We start from the raw sequence: 20,411 nt of genomic DNA on the forward strand, positions 1-20,411 counted from the left end.
GAATGAAGAATTAGTACCTACGAACTAGCTTCTATTTCCCAAGGTCTTTACCTCCGAGTCCAACCAATTGCCATTACCAAATGGCACCTCAAAAGCCCTAAACTCCTTGGTTTCATAGATAAATCTTTCGCTTAGCGAACTAGTTCGCGAAACCACGAACAAAGTCCCACCTCTAATTCCACCAGGTATAATTTCTGAATACAAGGACTTATAAATACCATTGTCATAGCTCAAACAACAACCCTAGTCTTTGGTTTCTTAGGACCTTCAATGTCACAAACCATTACATTGCCAGAACAGTCGACAGCATAAAATTGTCCTTGATAATAATTAATGTCTAGAAAATAAGGCCTATTAATCATGCTCCATTCATTGTCTTCTTCTGGTCTGCAAAATGCCTATATCTCTGAGCTATAAAGAACCATGACCATGTAATCCGAGGTCCAAGAAGGACTTGCTGATAGCACAAACTTTTTCACAGCGAACTGATCGTACATGTCGATTACATTACTAGCCAGATTATCATGCTGATAATACTTTTCATATAGCAAGTTATGTGGCAGCTCAACTGTCTTTTGATTTAAAGGATGCGATAAATTAAGTTTGAGATATTGAGATTGAGTCATGAGCCATCCTAAAGAAGAGCAACACAACTTGTCAGCAGTTTCTGGCAAAATTAAGTTTGCAAAGCTTACCTTTTTTCAGGTTGTGAAACTCACGGATGGTCGTTCCATCCATTTCGGGAGTATACGTCAACTTGATGTGTGGATCGGCCGGTAAAGTTTTCCTCTATGACAGCTGATTTCCATGACTGCACCTGCAGTAACAAAATCCTCAAAGGAATCCATCTGTTTGGCAATGGAGACAACATCTTAGAAGAAGATCGGACCAATGAGTCGTGGAAAGTCACTTCTTGTTAACCGGCCGTTTAGCCATCAAAGTTCAATCAGACAATATTTAATTGAAGAGAAAGAATAAGAAATTGTATAATCAGAAGAGGATATACTGAATCCACCAATCAAGTATGAATGGGTTGCTCAATGTTCACAGTCGACAGATACAAATCCAATCATTCCGAGGAAAAACATCAGTTTTCCCTGGCTGGATTTGGTTTAGGTTTTTTTTATTTAATTAATACCGATATATTAGAAGCACTGCAAATATATTACACGAGGAGGAGTACGTCGGTTGGTCTGGAATTGTTGATGGTCGGATCTTATGGTAGTGTCATAGAAGTACCCGAGAACTTTGCCAAACCACGTCACGTGTATCCTATTCCTGAATAAATCCTAGTTTTAGTAGAGGTTCATTTAACGATGGCAACAAAAAGCTCCAAACAAAATTAAGCCCGCCTTCAGGCCGAAAAAAATGTCTCTATATATATATATATACATACATACCCCAATGTCAAACCATTAGGCCAAACCAGTGGACACAACATGCTGCAGGGTGTTCAGGGCTTCAGAGTTGAGACGATAGAATAGGGATAGAGAAATCCACTTAGGAAGGGAAGAAAAATCATTCATTATAGGATTCTAATGGAGGCTACTTGGTGTGAGAGTACCTACATATCGAGGGTGAGATATACTCAGGCAAAGAACATTAAAATTGTGTGAGAGTACCTACATACAAAGACTGTTTATCCGGCCCCAAGTTCTAAAGAAATGTATACTTTTCCCAATATTAAAATGGCCAGTTTTTCAATTCGAGGTTTACAACAAGCAACACACTGGATCCTAGTTCCTCAAACTGAGTAACTCAATCAACAACAGAAAGAAAGCTACACAGGATATACTATGAGAACCATGGAGAATAATGGGTGTGAGAAGAGCTGAAATTGAGGATAGACAATATGAGATGAGAACTATGCTGCTCAAATTATTTTCCTATGCCCTCCAAAAGCCCATATCTGCAGCGCAAACACAAAACAAAAACATGTCATAAATTGTTCTCTTTGAGATGTCAAACCTAGAATAAGCAATAAACGTTATAGAACTCTTTTCTAACCAGGAACACATGTTTGCTTGATGAGAACACAAGGAAGAAAACCAATTGAACAAAAGACAACTAATACCATAATGCCTTGCAACAAAGACAACTTATACCATAATGCCTTGCAATTAATGCCAGGATCAATCAATCCGAAAAGTAATATCTTATCTAGGATTTAACTTGTTTGGAAAGGAGATGGTTGATACATGTATATCAACACATTCATTTAACAAAATTGCTGTGCAAGTATATCTCAGAGAGGTGGTCGATCAGTAAAGCTCAGTAGTCATAGTGCCTATGAAGGAAAATTGCGATAACATACTGAAAAGCTTGGACCCTATACTGCATCTTCAAATTCTAAACAGAAGTTCCTATTGTTAACATAAATCTCAGAGCATAGCATAAACTAGAAGTACCTTGTTTACAGATATAGAAATTGAACCAGACCAAAAGCATGTAACATACAATGTCTATCTTGGAAAAAGAAAAATAAAGAAATATTGCGGGTCGACGTATTATAAATAGTAAACCCTAAGCATTGATATACACTGCCTCAGTTTCTCACCTTTTTAAGTAGGAAACAGATACAATAAGAAAGAAAGAAAAAAATAAAAGAATTTAGTAAATATGGTTTTTTCTCCCAAGTACATTGCGTGTCTAAATTAAACAACAGAGCCTAACCTTTAAATTAGTATCCCAACTTCCAGTACACAATGCACTTCCATCAGCTGACAAACCCAAACAGCTAATCTGGGCCTCATGTGAGTTTTGGAGAGATCCCAAGTTCAAAACCACCTGCCACAGAACAACAGACAATATTAGACACTTGATCCTTTTACATGAACAAAATTCATCATGCACAAGTTAATGTTAAAAATACAATTGAAGACTAATCAACAGGATCACCTACAGATTATTACTAGGACATTTCAAAAGTATAATTACTTTCATTCAGAAGAATATCCGGAATCTGAATTTCACATAATGCAGCATGGATAAATAACACTTTCCAATGAACGATGTTTACTGAACTTTTGTCTTCAAATGGCATGCAAGGCTATGTTATTTTGATACTATTTAACCACCATGTTGAATGTTGGCGGCCCTAAAAGAGCGGTTTCTGCAATACTGGAAAACTAAAACTTTACCATCGGAAAGCAAAGAGATCCTGAGCTGAATCCTTGAATTGACTACATACATTGAAGTTTATATGTAGGACACTACTAGTGGAGAGAGACCTACATATGAGGGGATTTAAGAATATAAAACCATGGTTGGCCTACATCCTAACAGCTTATGGCGCTTTTACGTTGAGGATGAGGAGTCAGAGAGAGGAAGAAAAGATGCAAAGGGGGTGAACAAAAATAACTATTATTAAGATGTCTACTAGCATCCGAAATTTAAGTAGAAACACATGAGTGTTTTTTGGTTCAAAAGTTTGTGTTTTGAAAAACATAACAGTGTTTTTGGATTATTGTAAGAATATGAGGGTAATTTGGTATATAAAAATTTACACTTAAGGAGTAGGAATCAGTACCTAACACGCCCCCCCCCCCCCCCCCCCCCCCAAAAAAAAAAAAAATCAAAATGGAAAAGAGGGAGTCCCAAATTTTCTCAAAAAATAAAATAAAATAAACTCGGTGGTGTTATTATTTGGGAGCGACTATTTTCCTTCATCATGGTTAGTAAACAACCCCTTCAGCTTTTGGGAATAGCAGTAGACCAACAAACTTTATCACATGATTATATGGCTAGATAGCTAACCCAGAAATCTTGCAAAATCCAAGATGCAGTTTAAACGAATAGCTATCACAGATAAAATAATCGACTATATTTTCACCAATGAAAGTTAAACTTATATTAAGAATATATCAAGTACAACAAACTAGGAGACACATGGTTAGTGGACGATAAGATCTTCATATTACCACCACCAATTCAATGGAACCAGTTGATTTAAACCATAAACTGTTAGAATATGGTAAACCAAAAGTTAAGAGAGAAGAAAGTGGCGGCTTGCTTAATCATAGCAGAGGCCAAAGAGATATTATTTATAAAGAGAGGAAACCTCTAGCGCATAAGAAACTTTACACCTTAGGAAAAGACTACACTAACCCTTAACTAAGAAACACAATAAAAGCTTTAAATAACTAAAACTATACTACATTCACATAAACAACACCCTGCTAATTGCAGAAAAGAACTATAATTGCATAGATACAGATAACCTCATCCTAACTCCAAAAATTCACTTATTTACATTATGTTACCACTGATTCATTCAATGCAGATTAGAAGTAATACTTGACAATCACAAATTAATTTATATACAAAGAGACTGAATTATACATCAATTCTATGTAATATTGCTCACAAAACAAATGATGTATGTAATACAGAAGTTGCCATATAAACATGCTGAATGAAATCCTTTTACTTCCAAATATCTTTACTACAAGACAACATGATCATACAGCATCAGCAGTTGTTTTTCTTATACAGTAAAGTGGCCTTAACTGAAGATGCAAAAGTAAAAGGGATAAAGGTAGGCAAAAAATGAAGAATAAAATTGACTTTAAAATACACATACCCTTGCCAACAAAGTATCCCATACATAGCAATCACCATTTGTGTATCCAGCAAACAGAAGCCTTCCTGATATTGAGAATGCAATGGTTTTCACAGGTGGGCTTTCATTATCACCATGTTGCTGGTGGTATACTTGGAGTTGGTGGCCAGTCCTTATGTCAAATAACCTACAAGTTCCATCATCTGACCCAGTTCCAAATCTATTACCATCTGGAAAGAACTTCACTGCATTGACATCTCCCTCATGACCATGAAAAGTCCGCACTGCTCGACTTGCAACACGAGTGTCCCACAATCGCGTGGTTGCATCACAAGAACCAGATACAAACATTCTCGAGTTGGTTTGACAGATGGAGACACTGAAAGAATGTAAAAAACATTCCTGTTAATCACTTGCCACATCAAGTCACCATCACCAAGGTGGATGTCACATTTAGAATCTTCACGATCAGAAAATAACACAGACAACAAGGAAATATTATGGTTTTATGGAAAATTCGTCCATATTTCAGGATTAACTTATGTGTGGTATAAGATCAAATAATGTAACAAGCAACAAGAACATTAATCATAAATGACCATAATTTCTAAGAGAAACCTTCAAATGAAGGGCTACCCTGAAACTTTAACAAGGATGACTGGAAATGTAGTCACAGTTTCTCACCGCACTAAACAATTAGACCAAACATTGCCATTTGTAAAATCAATAACCTGAATGTGAAAAGATAATTCCTTCCATTAGCAAACCTAGGAAACGCTAAAACAATGAATTTCATTGTAGATTAATTAAAAAGAAAAAAATTGTTCATGAGTTATAATTTGCAAAATTATTAAGATGACTTGAACCACTTCTGTCTGTATGCATCAACTTGTAATGCTGGGAGATAAAGATGTGTTGAATAAAAATGGTTATTTTGTTCTCAACAATATGCATATGTTTATTTAATACAATCACATTCAAGAACCTGATGCAATAGCATACCTCAGTACGTCTGCAGTATGTCCAGACTGAAACTCGCCTCCAAAAACTGAAGTCCTGAGTCCAGTAGTAATATCCCACAAGACACATGTTTGGTCACCGGATCCAGTAATCAGGTGAGTATCTTCATCTGGAACATATTGGCAAGCAGAAACATAACCCTTATGCCCATTAAGCGTTCTTGACACGGGCAGATTCCCATCCTTGTCGCACGGGGAACTCAAGTTGAATATCGAGCAAACACTATCAAGACCACCACAAGCAACAGATTGACCAGTTGGTGAAAAAGCACAAGTCATGACCCATGCACAAGGCAGCTTTATGGCATGGGTCTTCTGGCTTGTTAGTGCATTCCAGACTATCAATCTCCCATCTTGGGATGCACTAACAATTCGATTCCTTTCTGGAGTCCAATCTAATGAATACACCTGAAATGGCCTTTGTGAGTAAAAATCTTAATAACCTCATCATTATCTTTCTTTCTTTCCTTTTTTTTTTTTTTTTTTTGCATAAAAAAGACATAACCTCATCTTCTTAAAGGCGCATCACAAGTTCACAACTATGATAATCAAATGAATGAAAAAAAAAAAAAAAACCACCAATGGTCCATTTGATTACTTCAGAAGGCAACCAAACAAAAAGGAAATGGAGCCATAGATAGTCTGCAGTGTTAGGGACTAGAAAGCACAATTAACCAAAATTCAAGAGCAGAAGTTTATGAAAAGGAGGGGAAAGGAATAAAAAGACTTTGTGATGAATGTGCAACTGTTACTGAATCATCCCAGTATAACTAAATAACTTGCTATCCACTCAACTTCAACAAACTTCATAAGTATACCATCCCATGGCAAAGGCAAAGGAATTATTTTCCTTTCCGCAAAACAAACCAGGCCTCCATGTCTAGCTCCATATACACCCGAAGAGTTGCTCTCTACACTAATCTTCTATTAAACGGACAACTTTAACCCTCTACACCCAAAGTTCAAAATAGACTAATTAAAAGAAGCATGGGTAGACGTAGATCCATATCCAACAGGTCATGGCTTCTTTTAATAATATATATAGTGGGTTTCAACAAGAACATTGTTCAGTTAAGAAACATTATGGATGAGAGAGCAACTCTTTGGGGTTCAATTGGGGTTTACCCTTATATTGTCCTACATATTTTTCTTGCACCATGATCTTAAGCAACTCTTGCAAATCTTCAATTTTGGTTGGACTTATAATCCATAGATAGATTTGACACATCTTTCCAATTTCTGCTCCTAGGCCATTTTTCACTTCAACAATCCTGGAAATACTATTCCATCTATCTAAAATGTCTTGAACTGTTAGGTCACTCCCTTCAACACATTTAACTTATCCACATCATTAATCAACCTACCTCACTTTTCTACTTGCTTCCTCTTCTCTCTCATATACCGCATCTAGTGCTTCTTATGTAAACAGCTAAATTACCCTAAAAAATCATCCCTAACAGTTTTTAACTTTCACAATTCACAATCTCAAATTATAGCCCGATACTCTTTAAAGGCACATTTCGCAACACCGATTCCTAGTTATTCATTCAACCCATAGAAATGTGCAGTTCATTCAAACAACTAAAGAAAGCCGAATACCTTCCCGGTATGACCCTGCAATGTTCTGCAGCAAACAAGATCAGTAGGGCCAAAAGTAAGCGCAGCCTTCCCCTGAGACCTTGCATAACCAGCCACTGCAAACAATTTCACCAATTAGATTCCCAAACCCCCAAAAACAACAACAACATTTCAATCTCTACTCTCTCTCTCTCTCTCTATTTAGTAAACAGTAATTACTTAATTACCATCGGTGTCCAGCAACGAGGCTCGCTTCTGCTTCAACCGCTCCCGGAGCGAGTTGACCGTCTCGCTGGCCGCCGCGTGGCGCTCCTTGAGCTCGGCGACTGACATTGCTCGCGGAATTCGAGCTCAGGATTCGATCATGGACCGATTCAAAGCGAAGCTAGGGTTTCCATTGCTTCCTGTTCTCTTCTCCAATTTGGAATTCTGAACTTGCGAGCGGGCCACGAGGGGGAGGAAGAGGAAGAGGAAGGGCTCTGTCAGAAAGGTGAAGAAGGCGAGAAGAGTCACCGCTCTGAACAAGTCAGTGAAGATGAGCAGAGAGAGAGAGAGAGAGAGAGTTTGAAGAAGAAGACGACGCTATGACTTGGTGAGTGGCACCGTCAAGGGCACAAGTGTAATTGCAACTCACTGACGGATACTGGACCCACCTCGATCCACTTGTCAATTTTTGTTCTATGTCACAGCTGACGTGTGAAACACTGAGAAAGTGAGAATGCTTACCGTTACAATTAGCCTTCGAAGGCTTAGAGTCCGCCATTTAATGTTTTTTTTTGAAATAAAGCCCCCACTATCTGGAGAAATGCTAGCAACGTTTCGTATCTACCTTCTCTTTCTACTTTTTCTCACTTATTAATTGACGATACATTTCACTCAAATTCATGACATTAATATTGCAAAAACTGACTTTAATTTCTTCCGAATATGCCCCTAATTATTGCTTATGAATAATTTTATCATTTTTCTTCTTTCTACTTAAATTCTTTTCTCATCACTCTCTCTCTCCCCCCAACGGGAGAAGAATGAAGAATTTCTTCCTCGTTCTCTATACAAAAATCCAATTCAGATGATCATATTAATTATAACAAATCACCATGATTGAAGAACATTGATGACCTATTATTCAAATTCTGATTCAATTTTGATTAAAACCTAGAATTAAACTACATGATCTAAGAACAGGGAATGCAAACAACAGTAAAGACACCCAACACCTATATTCGAATAACTTGTAAATTTTATGCAACCAAATATTATTGAAAGTTTCTCTCTCACCTTGAGAAACCCTAAGGCCCTCAACCGCTTGAATCCAGTCTCGTCCGACGGCGCCCGGGCCTCGGTGCTTGCCTCCAGCCTTGCCGCTGCCGTGGGGTTTGTTGCCGGATGGGAGATCTACATGTCCATAGGAGTCGGTCGGAGGAATATGCACTGGCTTAGTCAGATGGTTCGGCTGGGAGGGCGACCACGGCGGTGTTTTGTGCTTTACGGTTTGGTGAACGATCCCTGCTGCTGGGTGTTTTGGATTATCGAGTGCCATGGTTCGATTGTGGTGGGGTTCGAGGCCTGGTCAGGATTTGTTTTCTGGGCTGATGCATGTCGTGGCGGCGTGGCTCGGAACAACTTCGATCACCGGGATGATGGCGTGGAGGGGCGGCTCGTGGTGACTCCAATCGAGTGATGTGGGTGAGCCGGAACTTGGCCAGACGGTGAGGCACGACGGGGCTTTGGTGGAGAAGTTGGACTAGACTTTACCAGATTGTTGGGCTTGGTGCTATTCCTTGGTGGACTGCCCTATTGGGCCACGAACAGTTGGGCTAGGGTTCTGACCTAGTCCATTATTTGGGGCTAGGGTTTAGTCCATTATTTGGGGCTAGGGTTTAGGCCATTGGCCCAACCCTATATTTATTAGTTTTGTCTAATTTCTATGTAGGCCTTTTCTGGGGCTGTCTAATGGATTTTTTCCTATCTAGTTTAGTATTGGGTCTTGGTTTTGTCGACTTAAGTCTCAGTGTCTCTAGTTGTACACAAATTGAGGTCTATAGGCAACTAGATTCACTGGTTTTCAAAGTTAGGTTGCGAGGGCCGGGTTCTTCTATTTTCTAGCACCTCCGGAAGGGGGATCCTGCCATGTCTACGATGTATTCAATGTCAAATGAGTGGTCTAGTTCTATGTACCACTGTGGGTACTAACATATCTTCTTGTCTGTCTTATGGCAGCGGAAGGGTATGTAAGGGTCATTCTGGCTTTTGATCAATATATTGGCTTTTGCCTTCTTTCAAACAAAAAAAAAGGAATGCAAACAACAATGAAGGTTTCTAGGCTTCAATCATTATTTCTATATTTTTCGTTTTTCATTAATTCTACATTGAGAGCGTGGAAAATTTCTTTGATCTAGGCTATATAATTGAACCAGAAGGTTTATAATTGGTATTTGGTTTTGGTATTTCATTATATTGTGGGTTGAAATTTTGTTTGATCTGGTGTTGGAAACTTGTTTTGTCTGGGTGTGAAATTCTTTTTTCTTCTCAGAGCTATGCAAATGTTCCAAGAAGGTTTGTATTAGAGCAAATGCACCGGTGGTTTGATTGGTGGACCAATTGGGCAATTACTAACAATTGGGCAATGCACCAACAAAATATTGTCTGACTAATTGCTGGGGCCCACGTGGGGACTAGTTGTCTGGGCAATTGGTTGACTGATTATTGCCCAATGAAATGCCCAACTGATTAAGGTGGGCTGCATATCTTCTGCCAACAATTCTATTTTGAAAACACACAAACATGCAACGGTTTAAAATTATGGCTGTTGGATCTCAATCCAATGGTTGTAATTAAATATCAATGGTAATTTTTTTGCTTTTGTTTTTACCCAAAAATTGATTCAAAAGATTTTTTTTTTTTTTTAAATCTGAAATTTATTTCTAAAAATTCTATAAATACTCATTCCTTCCCCTTAATTTCTCACACCAAATTTAACATTATTTTGAATTATTGAATTATTCAAATTTGAAGTGTGAATAGTAGATTGGTAGGCAAATTGCCTTTCATTAGTGCATTGTGTAAGTTAGAGGCAATTGCCAATTTGAAATGAATAGTGAATTGGTAGTACCAATTTAGTTGACAAATCAGCAATTGCCCTTGGTTCACTGGTGCATTTGCTCTTAAATCAAAAAAGAATTAGTATTGCACCAAAGAAGAATTAATGATACAAACAGAAAGGAAAAGGAGGAAGACGAAGATGAAGAAGACAATGAGAGAAAGAAGAATTGTTCGGAGAGAGAAAGGAAGAGAGACTTTTTTATTATTATTATTAATCAGGAAGAAGAAGAATTATTTGAATGGAAATATAAGAAAATAAGAAATAGTTGATTCTACAATAATTAGGGGTATATCTGGAAAATATAATACTCTTTTTTTATTTTTTTATTACTATTTTTTTTTATATTTAAAGAGGATCAAAAGATTTCAATCCTACCCCCATGGTGACTCAAACCCATGATCTGGATCTTAGGTAGTGGGTGCTCTACTTAGTTTGTAAAATATTAAATGCTATAGTTTTGAGTGAAATAAGATGACACATGTCAATCAATAAGTGGGAAAGGTAGAAAGTGAAGGTGGATGGGAAAAGTTGCTAGCATTCCTCTTATCTGAAATATATTATTAGTAGACTCGGTTAGCTTCCTCTTATGAAGCCACCTCAAATATTTAGAAGATATCCGATCACGGTGAAATGCATATTTTCAAATTTTGTTTTCATCTTCAAATTCATGCCACTTCAAGAAAATAAGATTTCACCGCAATGATAAAATTTTCAAATAAAAACTGCACATCAATATTTTCTATTATCATTTGTAGAGATTCAGACTTCATTTCTTCATTCTCTAATTGTTTTTTTTTTTTGGAATTCTCTTAATAAATTTTTTCTCACAGTGTTTTTTTAAAATTCACACTCCTCATTTTACAACCTACACTTCATGTTTCCTTTTTTGGTAACTTAAATTTTTTTCTTTAGTATTGTCTTTTATATAAACTTCTACTAAAAAATGAAATGAGGAGTGTAGATTGTAAAATGTGAAGTGTGAATTTCACTACCCTAAATTAAAAACAAAAAGCTATTGGAATCAGTCCAACTGCTTAAGTGGTGGGGTTTGAGAATTAAATTAGGATTAAGCTAGATAAGGTTTCATTCTCTTTCTTATAACTAATGAATTAAAAATGAAAGACATATGTTCAATGAGGTATAACAAGGCAACAACCTGCCTAAACTTTTCTTTTAACCTTGTGTCCTAACTTTCTTCATTCTTTGGTTCTGTCAGTTTCATGATTACACATGTTAATTGCAAGTAAACTATTCAAAATATATCTAAGATAATATTAAACTTTCATAACGAACTCGTTTTAAGTAGCCATAAACATGAAAATAATTCTTGAATGATAGCAAACTTATTGACAAAATTCATTACACTAGATTTTGATGTACAACTCTGTCAATTAAAAATAATCTTAGCGGCAAGAGTTTGGTAAATCGTTGACCCGGCTAAAAACTTTGTCCTATAACTCCAGTTGCCTCGCCACACCCTTTCCCTTCCTTTTGCATGGCTCTATTACCATACTAATCAAGTGGGTATTGCTTTTCTCCCAACACTCACTCCAACCACACCCCGTGATAGGAGAGGAATTTCTTAACAAGACCCAAACATGTCCGACGATGAGGGTGCTGTGAGCCTGTGACTTAATAAAATATAGAGACACAATCAATATCACACCATGAAAACATAATAATAATTAAACTACTACCAATCAATAAACTTGGAGAAATATATCTCTGGTAAATCGTGGATCCAATGAGTAGATTATAGCCATTATCAAGCTCTCTTACTCTACAATCGTCTTCTTCCTCCTAATCATAACCTTAAGGGGGCCTTAAAAATCTTCACTATTCTCTCTATTGGAATCTAAAGCTATTAGTGATTGCAGAACTAAGGATGAAGATTGATAAGAGTTTAAGTCCTTTTTATAGGAGAAGACGAAGACTGTTTTGGAGTAAACGACTGGTCATTCGCAGAAAAAACCATGGGCGACATAATAATGGACTGATTTGATTCTAGGGGTAAAACAATGGCTGGATTTTTTTCCATTAAGATATTTCCCTCTATACTCGCTGTGTTTTTTCATTTTCTCTTGAGAAAATTCAATGTATCTGTTAAAGAAAAATTATACGTATAAAATGTAACTTCTTTATACTCTTACTGAATAAGGATGTGCTTGCTTCTAGAATCGACTGAACCAAACTCAAGCCAGTCAATAATGTTTCTATCCCAAGCAAGAGGATTTCATGGGAGGTTTGATTTACACCACACATATATTTGAGCAAATGAAAACTTCATTTCTAATGTTTTTCATGTAGTTTTCAAAATATATCTATACATGAGAAGAGTTTTCTTTACTAGCACACATAAATAAGAATTGCAATAATAATTAATTTTTCCACAAAAAGATTATATTTGGAATTACAAGGTTTATAGATTCTTTTAGGCTTAAGTCCTCTGGCGGTAACAATTTTATTTTCACAAACAATTGAAAATGGTTGGCCTAAATGCACCCCAAATAGAGGTTATTACATCCTAATCCATTTTGATTTATCAAATTATTTTCTTACCCGGACATTTGTTTTTGTTGAAATAAACTTTATTTATATCAGGGCTAAACCTCATCAAACAGTACATGTTTTAGCCATCTGGAGTTAGAACAAATCCACATGTGAAAGTTAAAGGAACATAAACGCATATTTAGCTAAGAGGTGTGATACCTAATCACAATCACAAAGATAATACAATATTACAAAGAACCATAACAAAAGCTAGACTTGATGTCTACCACAAATGCCTCATAAGTAGCTAACACTTCTCCTTTAAATTAAGGAAGAAAATCTACTTCCTTTGCATCCATCAAAAGAATATGAGCATAATTGTCAAGTGTTGGGATTCCTTGCACATTAGGTTTTTACTTTCTGTTTGAATAATCCCTATTAACTAGGGTGTTTGTTTCTTGCTTTGACTCACTCCTTTGCACTTTACCACTTTATTTGTTAGTGTAAAATGTGGGCTGCACATTTACTTTCAGTTAGTTCTTGTAAAGCTATTTATTAGCCAAAGTTGTTGATCAATAAAGTAAGTCATTCTCCCAGTTTGTTTTGAGTTCGTTCTATTCAAGTTTTGATTTACAACATTCTAGTATCAGAGCCCCCCACTAAGCCTGAAGAAACAAAGCAGCAACCTTTGTGATTTGCAGCAGTAAGAGATGACGATTGAAGGGAACTTTGTGCAACATGCCATTCCTCTCTTTGATGGTCATTATGATCACTGGAGCATGCTAATGGAAAATTTCCTAAGATCTAAGGAGTATTGAAGTCTTGCGGAAATTGGTTATGTTGAGCTAGAAAGCTGTGCAGAATTGATAGAGGTGCAACAGAAGTAACTTGATGAGGTGAAGCTAAAGGACTTGAAGGTGAAGAGCTGTTTGTTTCAAGCTATTGATCGAACCATTCTAGAAACCATCCTCAATAAAGACACATCCAAACAGATATGGGACTCCATGAAGAAGGAATACGAAGGCAATGAAAGGGTGAAGCGATCTATTCTTCAAGCACTTTGCATAGAGTTTGAAACTCTTAAGATGAAGTCTGGTGAGGGTATTTCTGACTATTTCTGTACATACCTCCAATAATATGGAGTATTTACTACATCACCAAGCATAAGTAACACCTACTTTGGGACATCCACAAGACATGGCAAGGCCCAACCGAGACATGCATCGTGTAGCCCTATGTTCAGGCTACGCGGCGGTATCCGGAAGTCGCAAATCCGCCACCGGGAAGCCACCTTTCCGCCCTTGCCAAGATGCCCCCATAACATAGCTTTCTACATGTTAAATAGACTAGAATAGTAACTTTGCTTGTCCCACATCGAAGAACAAGTAAATGAGAAGCATTCCTTCATCTATAAAAGGAATGCCTCCTCCCACAACTCAACACATTCATTACATCTCTTGTAATCTTGTTAGGCCGCAAGGCTCGACACACTAGTATAGCTTTCAAGTGGACGTAGTCTCCCGCTCATGCGGAGGCGAACCACTATACATCTTGTGTCAATCTCTCTCTCTCTCTCTCTCTCTTTATTTATAGCTAACTAGAGATCTCGCTCAATCTCTAACGTTAACATTGGCGCCGTCTGTGGGAAGCCAACACAAAGGCTTCGTCACCTACCACGAACTTTGACCCAAAAGTGTCGAGTCAACGCTCATTCAACATCAAATTTGGGTTGGTCAACGTCCAGCAGAGTCGGTCAACGCCCGGCGGGGTCGGTCAACGCCCAGCTGGGCTGGTCAACGCTCGGCGGGGTTGGTCAACGCCCAACTCACAAAGGTCAACGCCGAACAAGGCTTGGTCAACTTTTGGTCAACGCTGAACCTTCAAAAAAAAAAAAAAAAAAAAAAAAAAAAAAATTGGCCGCCAAATTTCTCTGGACACCCAGCCATCTTCTCTGGGCACCCAGGGCATGAAGATGACGATCTGCAACGCTGCCCTATGGCTCCGCTGGTCCTCTATGATCCGCCGAACAGCTCCGCCCAACTCCTCAGCATTGCCCCTGCTCCGCAAACTGCTCAACCGGTGCTCCACCGCTCAGCCCAGAGAACTGCAGCAACCCTTCTTCACCGGGCTCGATGCCAGCTCTGCTCCGCCAGCAAGCTTGACCTCTACCAGGCCTACCGCCGAGCGAGCTTCGCTAGCCAAAGCTTCACCTCCGCTCGGCTAGGCACCGCCGGCAAGCTTGACTGCTACCGCCAGTAGGCCATCCTCCGGAAACGGATCGCTAGCTAACCTCCGACGGAAAATCTTCCGCCACACTATGCACCGCTAGCCTCCACCGCTGAGTGAAACACCGCCGAGAACCTCTGCTCTAGGAAGTTACTCCGAGTCTCCACCGCCAAACTTCTTCAGCGGCACCGCCGATCTCGGTCAGCGGTACCACCGGCCATGTTCCGCTGGACTCCACTGCTGGATTTCACCGCTGAACATCCCCCACGAGCTTCTCCGCCGGACTTCAACACGGCTTCACCACTGGGTACCTTCCTTGGCAAGCCTCCGCTACCGTCGGCCAAGATACCGCTGGCCAGGGATCAACTGACCAAGCTCCGCCGCCCAACATTCGCTCCCGCTGGACTGGTCACCGTCGAACTCCTCATCCGCCGAACTCTTCCTCCGCTGAGTTACGCTCCGCCAAACTCAAAGCTCCGCTAAACTCCAATTCCGTCGAGTCTCCGCTGAGCTCGGAGTTTCCGCCACAGCCCACTGCCGGCCATGTTCCGCTGGTCCCCTCCGTTGGACTTCACCGCTGGCCAAGGCTCCGTCTAGCTTCTCCGCTAGAGAACCACCAGCGGCGCTTCTCCCGCTAATCTCTGCCAGCCACAACTCCTCCCCTCAGCGGAAACCTCCGCTCCGCCGAACTTCATCCTGCTGAACACACACCGCCCAACTACAATCAGAGCACCGCTAGCTTCAACCGCTGGGCACCCCTCAGCCAACCGCTGGGCACCCCCCAGCCAACCGCTAGGCACCCCTCCGCCACCGCCAAGCGCAAACAGAGCCACTATAAAACAGTTGCAGCGCTCGCTCGTCTTTTTGGCTTCTCCGCTAGCAAATCACCTGGGCTCATACTTTTCTCCGAATAGGCATGCGTTCCCGCCTCTGCCGACACAGCAGCACGTCCACGCTTGTGGCTAAGAGCAGGAGATAAGTTTTCAACTTTTGCTCCCCTTGTGCAGGGTCAAAGCATTTTATATACATATATAGACCTCAGACACACTGGCACGTAGCATAGCTGCTGCAACGATGCAACACACTTGTCATGTTTTCAACTATATACATGCTCCGCCATATGCATGTTTTCAACTATATGCATGCTCCATGGAGTACAAAGTGCCACGCATTAATGGCATGGACACTTGTCTGCACACCTACTCAGTTGCTTCTCACATGCATCATGACATATATTCATTGTCATGCTAATTAGCCACGTACTCCAATATAAAAGTATATCCTGCCATTTATCATTGCAACGGATAGTTTACCATGTTCCAATTATCACACAAGACAATTATAAAGACATGATGCCATGATATATGGATGCCGCTTGAACATATCTACTATATATGTCTTCGGTATACACACAAGAACTGACAAAATAGGCTCATGCTTCTGACATAGGCAGGAAATCATACGTACATATAAAGGCTATGGCATATGTATATCAAAGTGATTATCTCACTTTACCATATGACTATTGCATTTACATATAAACGCTGCCATCACGGCCATGTTTCAATTGCCCTCACATATAATAAAGAGTTTGTATATTTCCCGCAAATTCAACATTCAAAATAGATATGTATATATACAAAATACTATTGTTGATTTTACATACCCATGTACTAATCACCTATTTTGTTTCAAGGAGATATAATCACCAATTACCTCCGCAAGTAATGAAATCATCATCTCTCTACAAAGAAACTCCGCCGGAGCAATGGAGCGTCATGCTCGGCCAACTCCGCTAGCCTCCAAACCGGCCTAAGATAAGTGCCTTCCTCTTATCTTTACGCTCTTGCAATTAGAGCTACTACCATGCCAATACCATGCTTTTACTACTTCTAAGCATGACTACAATATATCACACTTGATATGCTTTTACATGCTCCCATAAACTTCTAAGCATGCCTACAACATTTCGTAGATTTGGCAACACTTTCTAGGTCTCACATGCTAGATATGCCATGCTTCGTATACCGATCTCAAACGATCTCTAAGCAAGTTTACAATAATACAATGTTATTAGCAACTTTACTACAAGTACATGCTATACACATATGCCATGCTCCTATTTAATTGCAAAATTAAATAAGTATGGGACACTCAAACAAAATTTTATTACTTGCTCTATGTGTTTATCATTTTTCATTCAACCGCCAGGCGGTAAGGCAACGCCTCATAATGACAATGACCGCTACACGGCATTGCAGTCAAGTTTCTCATTCGAGAAAACAGCTAGGGACTAGTTAACACAGCCCACGGCAGCCATTGATCCGGCAGTTAACCCCGACGCTTGGGTATCTAAGATTGGGCTCGCTACCCAACACCCTCTGCTCCGCGCAGCTCCCCTCATCAAACAATTTTCCGACCATACGGAGGTCTATAGCCAGGAGTGGGGGACTCCCTGGCGGGCCTAGCAGGGGCCCACCCGAAAGGGCAAAAGCGTTCGCTCCAACCAATTCTAGATGGACGACGCACTCGCACTAATTATGCCTGATATACGGCACAAAGCTACGCTTTGGTATCAACCCGCAAGAACACCCTCCTTGACTGGGGACTTCGGGGACTTATACATACAGCCCAGCATAATTAGCAACGGCAACGCTCATGCCTCAGGGCATCACCGTCGAGCTACCCGTTAATGCCTTCGCGGAACCCCGAGCTTCCGCTCATGCCTTCCCGGCAACCCTTGAGCTTCCGCTCACGAGCTTTCCGCTCATGCCTTCGCGGCACCCACGAGCTTCCCGCTCATGCCTTCCAGGCAACCCACGAGCTTCCGCTCATGCCTTCCCGGCAACCCTTGAGCTTCCGCTCACGAGCTTCCCGCTCATGCCTTCGCGGCACCCCGAGCTTCCGCTCATGCCTTCCCGGCAACCCTTGAGCTTCCGCTCACGAGCTTCCCGCTCATGCCTTCGCGGCACCCCGAGCTTCCGCTCATGCCTTCCCGGCAACCCTTGAGCTTCCGCTCACGAGCTTCCCGCTCATGCCTTCGCGGCACCCCGAGCTTCCGCTCATGCCTTCCCGGCAACCCTTGAGCTTCCGCTCACGAGCTTCCCGCTCATGCCTTCGCGGCACCCCGAGCTTCCGCTCATGCCTTCCCGGCAACCCTTGAGCTTCCGCTCACGAGCTTCCCGCTCATGCCTTCCCGGCACCCACGAGCTTCCGCTCATGCCTTCCTGGCACCCCGAGCTTCCGCTCATGCCTTCCCGGCAACCCTTGAGCTTCCGCTCACGAGCTTTCCGCTCATGCCTTCCCGGCACCCACGAGCTTCCGCTCATGCCTTCCCAGCAACCCACGAGCTTCCGCTCATGCCTTCCCGGCACCCCCGAGTTTCCGCTCATGCCTTCCCGGCAACCCTCGAGCTTCCGCTCACGAGCTTCCCGCTCATGCCTTCGCGGCACCCACGAGCTTCCCGCTCATGCCTTCCAGGCAACCCACGAGCTTCCGCTCATGCCTTCCCGGCAACCCTAACTTTTCCGCTCATGCCTGCCCGGCAATCCTCGAGCTTTACACTCATGTCTACTCGACACACAACACGTTAATGGAACATTGAATTCTTCTACCATCTGTCGCCCGTGACAAATTGAATTCTTTTCGCGTTCCATTAACACGAGCGACAACCAAACAAACTTAAGCGTTCACGTATTCATCATTCACGAATTACAAACGCTTACCTCCGCAATGCTCATACAACTTACATTTATCGTATGCAATCCATATGCTCACACGACCATACGCGTTCTCGAGTTTGTACATCATAAGCGATCGTACTCCGCGCCATTCGGGTGTATACATCAACATGTATCATGCACCCCGTACGTTCGTATATGCCAACGCATATCAGTGCAACTCACATTTGTTGCCCAATGCAACGAGAATCCTACATATGCCTGTTTTTTTGTCTTTGTTTTGCAGGTTCACGAGTCCCTTCTTGCTTACGGAGTTCGGGGACTTGTAGGGGCTCCGTACCGCCCGGTTACTTATGCTTGATGACTTCATGATTTGAACTCCCCAACCAAGAAGCTACTCTTACTCGGGGACTTCGGGGACTTGTACATACCTCCAATAATATGGAGTATTTACTACATCACCAAGCATAAGTAACACCTACTTTGGGACATCCACAAGACATGGCAAGGCCCAACCGAGACATGCATCGTGTAGCCCTATGTTCAGGCTACGCGGCGGTATCCGGAAGTCGCAAATCCGCCACCGGGAAGCCACCTTTCCGCCCTTGCCAAGATGCCCCCATAACATAGCTTTCTACATGTTAAATAGACTAGAATAGTAACTTTGCTTGTCCCACATCGAAGAACAAGTAAATGAGAAGCATTCCTTCATCTATAAAAGGAATGCCTCCTCCCACAACTCAACACATTCATTACATCTCTTGTAATCTTGTTAGGCCGCAAGGCTCGACACACTAGTATAGCTTTCAAGTGGACGTAGTCTCCCGCTCATGCGGAGGCGAACCACTATACATCTTGTGTCAATCTCTCTCTCTCTCTCTCTCTCTTTATTTATAGCTAACTAGAGATCTCGCTCAATCTCTAACGTTAACAATTTCTCAAGAGTGATGTTTATTGCTAATAAGATGAGGGTTCATGGTGAACAAATGAGAGATGTTATAGTGGTGGAAAGATACTTCGATCATTGAGTGACAAATTCAACTATATTGTTTGCTCTATTGAGGAGTCGAAGGACATTGATCTTCTATCAATTAATGAACTGTAAAGTTCCTTGATTGTTCACTAGCAGAAGTTCCATAGTTACAATGGATAAGAGCAGGCTCTGAAGGTAACCTATGAGGATAGATCAAGAGGAAGCCAATTATGCTAAGCTTGGAGAAGAAGAAGAGATGTTGTTGATGTCATATGTTGAGATGAATAAAGCTAAAAGAGAAGATGTTTGGTTTTTGGACTTCAATGAAAGTTTCAGACAGATGGTGAAGCTGGGCAATAACTCGAGGATGTCAGTGATAGGGAAGGGTAATGTAACGCTGAAAGTGAATCGATTCAATCATATAGTCACTGAAGTGTTTTATGTGTCTGACTTGAAGAACAATTTACTTAGCATTGGGCAGTTGCAGGAGAAAGGTTTGGCAATTCTTATTCAACATGGCAAATGTAGAATCTATCATCCTGAGAAGGGCTTGATCATTCATACCGAGATGTCTGCCAATAGAATGTTTATCTTGTTGGCTACGTCACAACCAAAGAAGCCCGCTTGCTTTCACACAACTACACAAGACCTATCACATCTCTGGCACTGCAGTACATGGACATTTGAGTCACAAAATCTTAAGGACTCTTCAATACAAGAAGATGATGTGTGGACTACCATAACTCGAAGCCTCAACAACTGTGTGCACTGACTGTATGGT

General features: G+C 40.9%; 1 protein-coding gene across 1 annotated transcript; it reads right to left on the bottom strand.

The window, feature by feature from the left end:
- Nucleotides 1–1,571: 1,571 nt before the first annotated feature.
- Nucleotides 1,572–7,723, bottom strand: LOC112172926 (guanine nucleotide-binding protein subunit beta-2). The gene is made up of 6 exons (XM_024310429.2): nt 7,386–7,723; nt 7,180–7,274; nt 5,564–5,988; nt 4,583–4,940; nt 2,674–2,787; nt 1,572–1,909 (listed from the first exon to the last, which is right to left on the bottom strand). The coding sequence occupies exons 1-6, from the start codon at nt 7,489–7,491 to the stop codon at nt 1,874–1,876; spliced, it is 1,134 nt and encodes a 377-aa protein (XP_024166197.1). The 5' UTR covers nt 7,492–7,723; the 3' UTR covers nt 1,572–1,873.
- Between the last annotated feature and the right edge of the window lie 12,688 nt (nt 7,724–20,411).

This window comes from Rosa chinensis, chromosome 6 (genome assembly GCF_002994745.2).
Source record: "Rosa chinensis cultivar Old Blush chromosome 6, RchiOBHm-V2, whole genome shotgun sequence".
Taxonomy (NCBI): Eukaryota; Viridiplantae; Streptophyta; class Magnoliopsida; order Rosales; family Rosaceae; genus Rosa; species Rosa chinensis.

Excerpts from the sequence above, each read along its gene's own strand:
- LOC112172926 (XM_024310429.2), bottom strand. The coding sequence starts at position 7,491 with ATGTCAGTCGCCGAGCTCAAGGAGCGCCACGCGGCGGCCAGCGAGACG. Across the intron at positions 2,788-4,582 it reads GGGATACTTTGTTGGCAAGG|GTGGTTTTGAACTTGGGATC; the intron begins GTATGTGTATTT and ends GTTCTGTGGCAG. Across the intron at positions 1,910-2,673 it reads GTTGGGATACTAATTTAAAG|ATATGGGCTTTTGGAGGGCA; the intron begins GTTAGGCTCTGT and ends TTTGCGCTGCAG.